The 11124-nt window shown below is 38.3% G+C and overlaps 1 protein-coding gene across 4 annotated transcripts in view; it reads right to left on the bottom strand.

Moving 5' to 3' along the window:
* Positions 1 to 11124, bottom strand: part of LOC103592790 (survival motor neuron protein) — a 40341-nt gene that overhangs the window by 8701 nt on the left and 20516 nt on the right. For all 4 annotated transcript variants that reach the window (XM_008575639.1, XM_008575637.1, XM_008575638.1 and 1 more), the window contains one exon: positions 3209 to 3259. In XM_008575639.1, the coding sequence (XP_008573861.1) occupies positions 3212 to 3259 (48 nt within the window). In that variant the 3' untranslated portion in view covers positions 3209 to 3211. The remainder of the gene's footprint in view (positions 1 to 3208; positions 3260 to 11124) is intronic.

Raw genomic sequence — 11124 nt, 5'->3', positions numbered from 1 at the left:
ATCCGTTGCCGGACACGAAAAAAGACAAAAAGGAAAAAAAAAAAAAAAAAAAGAATAGTGATATGGCATTTGAGCTACCTTATGCCTCTAAATACATCGTGCCCTCACTGCCAGCGCCACAGGGTTCACCCGAAGTCCTGAGGCATGGAGCTGTGAACCAGACCCTCTCCCATAACCAGGCACACTGCCATTGCCACCACCAACTAGGTAAGGAGCATGCCAAAAACATCACCTCCATGTGGGTGGCCCACCATAGTAACCACAATAACCACGGCTGCCATGAAAGCGACTAGACGCCACAACCACCATGCAGATGGTCCACCAGCCACTGGAGTGCACTGACACAAGGAGAGTCACCAGCAGAGACCAAAGAAAAGAAGAGGATGTCTCTCTCCACAAAGCTCATTCCTGAGTGACAGAAGAAGCATCTGCTCTACGATAATATTGGGGGACTTGAATGCACCTCTCAGCATTGGACAGATCTTCTAGGCAACAATCAACAGAGTAACCATTACTCTTTAGAAGGAGAGAAGAAATCTACGGTAATTAGAGGGGGAAGTGGGAGGGAGAGGGGGATGAGGAGAGATTAGACAAGGGGCATAAAGAACAAATATGACATGCAACAATATATATGCTAGTAATATTATTTGATCAACGTATGTCAATGTTGAACCCCCAAAATATGTATAATCAATTATGATTAAATAAAAATAAGAAACAAAATAAATAAATAAATAAATACATCATGCACTAATGCTTCTGGCTTTGTACATTCTGCGCTTGGAAGAATCTAACTAATTCCATCCTCTGCCTAATTTTTCTATTTACATTTTTAGACTTGGCTGAATAACCCAGGTAAAAAACTTCAAGTGAATGAAGATGATTTTAACCAAAGAATGAAATATGGGTAATTACATTTTTAATGCAATGATTTATATAATTTAATAAACACTTCTCCCAGGACTACATCTCCCATTCTGAAAATGAAAAAGAGGATGTGATCTTCAAAAATTTGCTTTTCAAGGAAACAAGGAAATATCTACTAAGAATCTTAACAACATCCACAGTCTTTTATAAAATAGTCATAATACAGATATTCATTCTAAAACTATGACAGATTAGAATCAAATTACTACATATAGAAGGTATTTACTGTGACGTTATCCAGAATGGCAAGACCTACTGCACTAAAGGAACAGTGGCAGTATAGAGGCAAAAAATCTGACAGAAACAATAATGTAAAGACATGAGAAAGAGTGACATTAAGTGGGGACACACACGCGCGCGCGCGCACACACACACACACACAATGCTATGATGGTGTTCATATTAAAGTATAAATGATATGGGCCGAAACTGTAAAATAATATGCAAAAAAAAAATATATAGCTAATATTTACAATTTTTTTTTTGTCTTTTATCTTTTTCCGTGTCCAGCAACGGATCACAACCCTCAGTGTTGCCCCCGCACCGGACCAGGGACCGGCAACGGGATTGCAACCCTCGGTGCTGCTCCCATGCCTCGCTCAGCCAGTGAGCGGGAACCGGTCTGCACGTGGGATCCGAAACCTCGGGCGGGAGTGCCACCGCGCTTCCCAAGCGGCGCACTTATCCAGTGCACCACTGGGCCGGCCCAATATTTACAATTTTTTAAAAAAAATTAAATATTTTTATTATATACTTTTAAACATATAGAAAATAGAAAAAAAAGATGAACATCCATATATACAGCAGTTAGATTCACTAACATTTTGCCATATATGATTCACACACACATACACATTTTGCCAGACTATTTTAAAAATATTTTAGAGACATTATAACACGTAACTCTACTTCGGGATACAAATTAAAATATATTTTTCTATAAACTACAACACTCTTATCACGGCTCATAAAATTAGTAATAATTATCTAATATTTAAATTCCAGTCCATATTCAAATTTCCTCAATGCCCCTTCCCCAAGTCTTTTACAAAAGGCTTTTCAAACCAGAGTCCAATGAAGGATCCCACACTAAATTTGGCTATTATGCTCTTAGGTAATTTTTAATCTAGAAAAGTTAACCATCCTGCCTCCTTTTTCTTTCCTGACACTGATATTTTGAAAAAATGAGGCTAGTTACCTTCTATAACAGTCCACACTCTGGGCCTGTCTAATCATTTCTCTAGTGGTGTCACTTAACTTTTTGCTCTAGCCCCAGAATTTCTTATAAATGGGAAATTAGACTAAAGAACTAAATTCCAGTTAAACTTTTTTGACCAGAATACTTCATAGGTAATATAGTGTACTTCATACTGCATCACAAATCAAAAGGCATGTTTGGTTGTCTGAATACTAGCACTGCAAAGCGTCATCAGATCCTAGGGATTTCTTTCTTCTTTTTTTTTTTTTGGCAGCTGGGCAGTAGAAGAATCTAAACCCATGACTTTGGTGTTGCAAGGTCTTTACTGTAAGGCTGGCCAGTAAGCTTAGTTGGTTAGAGTGCAGCCTTAAACACCAAGGTCATGGGTTCAGATCCCAGTACTGGAGAGCTCCGCGCCCCCCCGCCGCAATAAATAAATAAATGAAAAAGGTCTTTACATTAAAAGTATGCTTCTTCTGCACAACCAACCAGCAAGTATTTGGTGAGATAATAATTTGACACCATGAGAATTCTAGTGGGGATGTAGATCAAACCACCCCCCCTGCCCCCCCCATTTTTTTCTTTTTTGACAGCTGGCCTATAGGGGGATCCAAATCCTCAACTTTGGTGTAATAACACCATGTTCTCACCAACTGAGCTAAACAGCCAGTCCCTAGATCAATTTTTTTTTTCCTTTTTGTCTTTTTTACTGACCGGTAACGGGATCGCAACCCTCGGTGTCGCGCCCGTACTGGGGACCGGCAACGGGATCGTAACCCTCGGTGTTGTGCCCGCACCACGCTCAGCCAGTGAGCAGGAACCGGTCTCCACATGGGATCCGAACCCTCAGCGGGAGCGCTGCCACACTACCAAGCGGCGCACTCTCCAGTGCGCCACCAGGCCGGCCCCCTAGATCAATATTTTATCTAAGAGTTTTGGCATCGAAATGTCTTTAATATTGTTTTACATTAACTTTTCAACTATTTAACATTCAATTTTTAAATGTTCAAAAACATTTGTTTTTCACAAATCAAAAAATTTATACAAAAGTAAGATTCACTTTCATAATGATGGCAGACTTACTCCTTAATTGAAATGTGAGCACCTTCCTTCTTTTTGATTTTGTTTGAAACCCTGTAAGGAAAATAAAGGAAGTTAAAAGAATACACACACATTTAATACAGATGTTAATATGCTTTAAAAGTGATCCCAAAGCAAACAATTATTAGGCTGCAATTAAGTTTTCCTTCTTTCACTAAGTCCAATGAAGTTCCTGAATCCATCTATACCTTATTTTTGTTAAATAAAAATATACAACCTAAAATTATTTCTGTAATACTCATTTATTAAAATAAAACCACTAAAGACCAGTAATTACTAAATAAAAACATTAAAGAAGTTTAAAAAAATCAATACTCAAATATTTATTGTTTTTCCTGGTCACATCTAGCCCAAATGTCCTATTCTTCTCTTCTGGCTTCAACGCCTTGTATCTTTCCCTGCATGTATACTAGCTTGTAGTGGCTTCCCACTTCACTACTAATCTACACCTAAAAGTCCTAAAAGGCCATAAGATGAATACATCTGAAAGTGATGTGTTATTATAATAAGTACCAAAGGCATAACCTATTCTATGTTATTCCAATACCATTACTCTTAGTCATTTGCATTCTGATTAGATTTCTAGAAATAGAAAAAGGTAGAGTTTAAGAGCTGGACTCAAAGCCTATATGGCTGCTCTTACAGAAGTAGCAGGATACTGGAAAAGTCATCAACAAAGTGGCCTCTGTGGAGTAAAGGTTAAGAGTTGCTAGCGTAAGGCAATGGTGTCTTAACACTTAAGCTGTTGGAAAACCTGACAATAAGCAATGGCTTATAGTTTTTAATAGTAAAATTTTCCAAGATACAAAAATGCAGGCTCGGGGCTGACCTGTGGCCCACTCAGGAGAGTGTGGTGCTGATAGCACCAAGGCTACAGGTTCGGATCCCATACAGGGATGGCTGGTTGGCTCACTGGGTGAGCGTGGTGCTGACACCACCAAGTCAAGGGTTAAGATCCTCTCACCGGTCATCTTTAAAAAAAAAAAAAAAAATGCAGGCTCTAGGAAACTCATTTCCTCACGCTTCTGAAATGAAGTTCATATGTTTATATTTTAATTAAGCTAATTAAATTTAATTAATTCATATTATTATATAAATAACACTCTTAAAAGTAAAGACCATTTCTCTGGTTAGCCCTGAATTTGTGGCAAATATTCTGAAGAAAGCTGCTGCCCAACAACTGCTACTCAAACTCAAGAAAAAGAAACAGAGACATCTGGATTTTGGTGGTCAGGACAAAGGTTAAAAGTCCACTGAAAAACTACTAGGTTTTAATAACAGTACAACAATCAAGTACATGAAATAGAAATGTTCAAGTACAATTTAACTAACTCTAATTGTTCATGTCATCTTTCAAATCAAATATATTCTAACATGTTAATGCATTCATATTTTTAACTACTGTTAGAATCATCAAAGCTGGAAATAATAAGATACATAACTATGTAAGGGTATGATAAAAGTGGCATTTTCTTTTTTCCCCCTTTTGTCTTTTTTTCGTGACCGGTAACGGGATCGCAACCCTCGGTGTCGCGCCCGTACCACGACCGGCAACGGGATCGCAACCCTCGGTGTCGCGCCCGCACCGTGCTCAACCAGTGAGCGGACCGGTCTCTATATGGGATCCGAACCCTCGGCGGGAGTGCCGCCGCACTCCCAAGCGCCGCACTCTACCGAGTGAGCCACCGGGCCGGGCCTAAAAGTGGCATTTTCAAATTGCACTGCAGCATGCACATAGAAATAAGAATTTTGGAAAGCCAGCTGACAGTATGTATCAAAAGCCATCAAAATGTTTACACTTGTGGTGCTAGGGTTCGATCCCTATACCAGCCAGGTGCCAAAAACAAAAACAAAACAAAACAAAGAAAAAGGAAAAAAAAATGTTTAGGCTTTTTGACCCAATAATGACACTTCTAGAAATCATTAGAAAATAATCTACAAGAAACTTTATATATAAAAATGGTTATCTAGTTACCACAGTAAAAACCTGCTAATATAACATTTGGCAAATTAAAAACTTACTCCGAACCAACCTTATTATGAACCAGGCACTGTTCTAAATGCTACAGATCCAAGGGCTGCAAGACAGGCAAGGTCCCTACCCTTATGGAGCTTACACTCTACAGGAGGGAGACAAATAAAAAGGTAAAAAAATTATACCAGGGAATGATAAATGCCACATAAAGATCTAAATAAGGTAAAGTGATAGAGAATGAGGGACAGTACTTCTAGACTAAACATGGAAAGTAAAATTTAAGTTATCTGAATGACAAGAAGCCCGACAAGTGAAATCTGGGGACAGAATTTTCAGACAAAAGAACAGCGAGTGCAAAGACCTGAAGAAGGTATAAACCTGGTATATATCAGGAAGAAAAGAGACCAGTGTTGCTGGAATGAAGTAAGGAAGAGCTTGGAAAGGCAAACAAGTTGGCAAGACACTTCATGCTATACTTTTGCAAACCAGGGTAAAAGGTTTGGATATTAACCTAAATATGACTGGAAGCTACTGGAGGGTTTTAAAGGAATAGGTATGATCTGCTTTACATTTTAAAGTATTATTCTAGCTGCTGTATGGAGAATGGATTTGGTAGGGTGGGACACAAGATTTTATAAGCAAAAAGACCACAATAATATGTTGAACTTTCAAAAGTAGAGAACAAACGTAAGGATACTAGATATGGGGAGGAGGGAGAGAGGAGAGTTGGGGAGTGATTGGTTGGCTAAGGGGCATAAAGAATAATTACAATTTGTAATAATGAATATGCTAATAAAAAAGATTTTATAAGCAAAGAGAGTTGGAAACTATTGCAGTAAGGCAAGAGATGATGATGCCTTATTTGTTTTCCAGAATTCATAAAGAGCTATTAACATCCAATCATAAAAAGACAATCAACCTAATTTAAAAATTAGGCAAGGGATTTGAAGACATTTCTCTAAAGAAGATATACAAATGGCCAACAAGCACATGAAAAGATGCTCAACATCATTCAGTCATTAGGAAATGTAAATCAGAACCACAATAAGGTACTACTTCACACCCACTACGATGGTTATAATCAGAGAAAATAACAAGTGTTGAAATGGATGTAGAGAAATAAGGACCATCATACACTGTTGGAAAGAATGCAGAATGATGTAGCCACTCTGGAAAACAGCTTGGCAGTTTCTCTAAGTGTTAAACAGTTACCATATGAGCCAATAATGCCACTCCTAGGTATATACCCCCAAAGAATCGAAAAAATTTTCATAACAGCATTATTCATAACAGCCCCCAAAAGGGAACAACCCAAATGTCCATCTGGATAAACAAAATGTAGTACATCCATAAAATGAAATATCATTCAGCATTAAAAATATATGAAGTACTGATACATGCTATAACTTGGATGAAACCTTGAGAAACTTATGCTAAGTAAACGAATCTACACACAGTAACACCAAGGTCAAGGGTTTGTATTGTCCTACCCTCCAGCTGTCAAAAGAAAAAAAAAGATTATAGCCACAAATGGCCACATACTGTATGATTCCATCTATATGAAATGTCCAAAACAGGCAAATCCATAGAGGTAGAAAGTAGTTTAAAGGGCTGGGAGGAGAGGGTATTAAGGACGAATTGCTAATGGGCATGAGGTTTCTTTTTGGGTGATGAAAATGTTCTCGAATTAGATAGTGGTAGTGGTTGTGCAACTTCGTGAATATAATAAAATCCACTGAACTGTACACTTTAAAAGTGTGAATTGTAAGGTATGTGAAATGTATCTCAATTTTAAAAAAGAGATGATGCTGTCTTGAATGGGGTAGTAGCAGCAGAGAGAGAGCAAAGTGCACTGATTCAGGATCTGTATGTAAATAGTCAATAAGACTTTTTTACAAATTGGATGTTCAGAGTGAGGGAAAGTAAAGAATCAAGGCTAATTCCAGGTTTCTGGCTTGAACAACTGGTGCTGCTAGAACACCAGTGATATTGCTTAGTGAGATGTAAAGGCTATTGGAATACAGGTGTAGGAACTAACACCAAGAGTTTCGTTTTGAGATGTATCTAACAGATATCCATACTATGAGAAAAAAAGAGGCAATTGGATAAACAAGTCTGAAATTTAGGGCTACAGATCTGAGAACTATCAGTACACATATGCCATTTTAAACCATGGACTAGATAAGATCACTTAGTGAGAGTTAGAAGTGGGCTATGAGGTGGACATAAGGAACTCGGATATTAGGAGAAGGAAAAGCCATTAAAGGAGTCTAGAAGGAGCAGCCAAAAGGCATCAAACCAGTACAGTATATGGTGTCACTCATGCCAAGAGAAATAAATGTTTTCAAAGTATAGTCAAATGTATAGAAATGTTGCTGAGAGAAGAGACATAAAAGCAGAGGAATGACCACTGATTTGACCTGGAGGCAAAATCTTAGTTGGTTAGGGAAGACAAAAGCCTACCTCATAGGACTAAAGAGACACTGTAAGGTGAGGAAGGTAGGAAACCAGCAATAATGCTTTCAAGAAGTTGGGCTGTGGAGGGGAGGAAAGAAATGGCATGATAACTAGAAAAGTTAAAAAGAAAGGGGGTAGAAAGAAAAAAAAAAGTGGGTAGAGCTAAATGGTCCCTAAATTTAGCTAAATGGTAGGGCTAAATAAGTCACCAGCACAGACTGATGAGTAAGAAAACCAAACTGCAACTAAATTCTCATACTATGCCTTTATATAAAGAAAGATGAAAATAAAAACAGTATATACACTTAAATGCTGAGAAACAGATCCGAAAGGGTGTACAGCAAACTATTATCAGTGATGACCAATTGAGAAAGGTAGGGACTGGGACTGGCTTTGGTCAACAACAGGTTTTTTGTCTTATTTTTAACTTCTGAATTCTTTGCAAGGTAATGTATTCATCTATTACTTATAATTAAGAAATATACATAAAATAATATAAAACAATGAAAATGGTATGATAACAATTATATTAAAAAAAAAAAAAAAACACTTGCAAGACTAAAGAGACACAACAACAAAACACAACATGTGGCCCTGGACTGAATCCTGGATCAAAAAAACAAATTTTCTTCTTTGCTATAAAGGATATTCATGGGACAACTGGCAAAATTTGGGTAAGGTCAGTAGATTAGATAACAGTATATCAACCTTAATTACTGATTTGATAACTGTACTATGATTATATAAGAGAATATTCTTGTTTTTAGGAAATACACAATGTATTAAGATGTAAAAGGGTATCAAGTAAACAACTGATTCTTAATTGTTTTGGGGAAAAAATACAAACACACGAAGTAGAGAGGAAGAGAGAGAGAATATGAAATGAATGAGAAACATTTTAAAAGGTAAAAAGTTGGGCCGGCCCGGTGGCGCACTGGATAGTGCGCCGCTTGGGAAGCGCGGCGGCGCTCCCGCCCGAGGGTTCAGATCCCACGTACAGACCGGTTCCCGCTCACTGGCTGAGCGAGGCACGGGAGCGACGCCGAGGTTTGCAATCCCGTTGCAGGTCCCCGGTCCGGTACGGGGGCAACACTGAGGGTTGCGACCCGTTGCCGGACACGGAAAAAAGACAAAAGACAAAAAAATAAATAAATAAATAAATAAAATAAATAAATAAATAAAAGGTAAAAAGTTGACACTTGGGGAACCTGGATGAAGAATAAACAAAAATTATTTTATATATTCACAACTTTTCTCTAAGTCTGAAATTATTTCAAAATAAAGAGTTAAAAAACAACCAACCACGTACTTTGGTTTGGGAGTTATGTACCAAACCTTAACTTTCACATACTATATGACACGGCAATTCCACTTCCAGGTATACACCCAAGATAAATGAAAACACACATCTGAGGCAGGGAGAATAGGGACACATCCCAGGGAGGCTGCTCATAAATATTCACTTGATTGGCACTACCCACCACCCTGCCTGGCAGTTAATGAACCCATAATGCACTCACAACTGCTTAACCACCATACCAATCAGTGTACTATGCCTGGAACTTACAAAAACTGCTGCATCTGTGCACTAGGAGGAACAAAAGTGCAGGCAACTACCATACGACCTTTCACCTGTGAGGCCAGACTGGAAAGGACAAAGTTAAAGGAAAAGTAACTCCACTGAGCATGACCAGAAACTTCAGAAACTCAGGGACTCATGATGGGAAGCTGATGCATCCTTGCATTGACCAATTAAGCCTCAATTACCCTAGATCCTCCCCAAAGGCCGAATATTCCTCCCCTTAGTTAGGATAGAGAAACACCCCTGTCCCAGAATAACATATAAGCCCTCCCCTTAGGAATTCATTTTTGAAACCACTAGCGCACACTTCTATGCATACTTTCGCTTCACAATAAGGTCCTATTGTTTGAATATTCCATCTATCTACCTCCCTTCCTTTTCTTTTGCTGAGCAGGTGCTCACCATGGTGGACTCTGCTTGGTCCCATGAAAGGTTCTCCTTACACAGTTTGGTCAAGAACCTAAAACTTGCCATCTGGGTATCACATCCACACAAAAACGTGTACATAAATGTTCATAGCAGCATTATTTGTTATAGCCAAAAAATGAAAAAAACCCAAATGTCCACAATTGATGAATGGATAAATAAAATATGATATGTCTGTACAAATGAATATTATTCAACAACAAAAAGGAATGAATTACTGATACATGCTACAACATGGATGAACCTTGAAAACATTATGCTAAATGAAAGAAGCTAGATATGAAAGACCACATATAATTCTGTTTATATGACACATCCAGAATAGACAAATCCATATAGACAGGAAGCTTAGTGGCTGCAGAAAATGTGTGTACAGGTTTTCTTTTTCGGGTAATAAAAATGTTCTAAAATTAACTGTAGGACTGTAGCAATGGTGCATAACAATGAATATATTAAAACCCAAACCATTAACTTATATACTTTAAAAAGTGAGAACTGTATGCCATATAAAATATCTCAATAAAGCTATTAAGAAAAAAGAAAAAAATATATCCATAGCAACACAATTTTTAATAGCCCAATTGGAAACAACACAAACGTCCATCAATAGTAGAACAAATAAACAGATTATGGTATATTCATACAATAAAATGCTATATAGCTACAATCATGAAATGTGATAATAGCTACACTTACAAACAACAACATAGATTAGTCTCACAAACAAAATGTTGAAGGAAAAAAGCCAGCCTCATAGGAATATTTGTATGACTCCATCCTATGATATTGTGAAATATATTTGGTCTTTGTCCCCATCTCCTAGCATAAAACTCCTAAAATTCTTAGAATCTCCAAAGTGCTAAGTACCTTACTGTATGCTAATGAGTTGTCTCCATAAAAACCCTTGTTTTATTGAGATGGTAATTAGTCACTAGCCCCTTTTGTTTTCTTCATTTTCCCAGAGAGTTGCTGAACAGATAAGGCTCTCCTTGAGATGGTAATTAGTTGCTAACTCCTTTTGTTTTCTTCATTCCCTGGTGTTTCTCCCTTCACAGGGCTTTAGTGGGCATTTTCCATGGGCTTGTCCTGAGCCCCCAGATGAAGGAATTCTTTGCAACGGGATAATAATTTTAGGCGTAGTTTGGGAAGATTGTGAACCCCGTAGTACTCAGCCAATAAGGAATTGGGGGCGGGCCGACACTGTGGCGCACTCGGGAGAGTGCGGCGCTGGGAGCTCAGCAGTGCTCCCGCCGTGGGTTCGGATCCTATATAGGGATGGCTGGTGCGCTCACTGGCTGAGCGCAGTGCGGGCGACACCAAGCCACAGGTTGCGATGTCCTTACTGGTCACAAAAAGGACAAAAAAAAAAAAAAAGGATTGGGGGGAGGGACTTGTGTACTAGGGAATAAATTGCTTGCTACAATCCCTTTTCCATGTACCTGTCCCATTCACAGACAT

Source organism: Galeopterus variegatus, unplaced genomic scaffold (genome assembly GCF_000696425.1).
Source record: "Galeopterus variegatus unplaced genomic scaffold, G_variegatus-3.0.2 Scaffold1221, whole genome shotgun sequence".
Lineage (NCBI taxonomy): Eukaryota > Metazoa > Chordata > Mammalia > Dermoptera > Cynocephalidae > Galeopterus > Galeopterus variegatus.
This window is presented reverse-complemented; position numbering and strand designations above follow the sequence as displayed.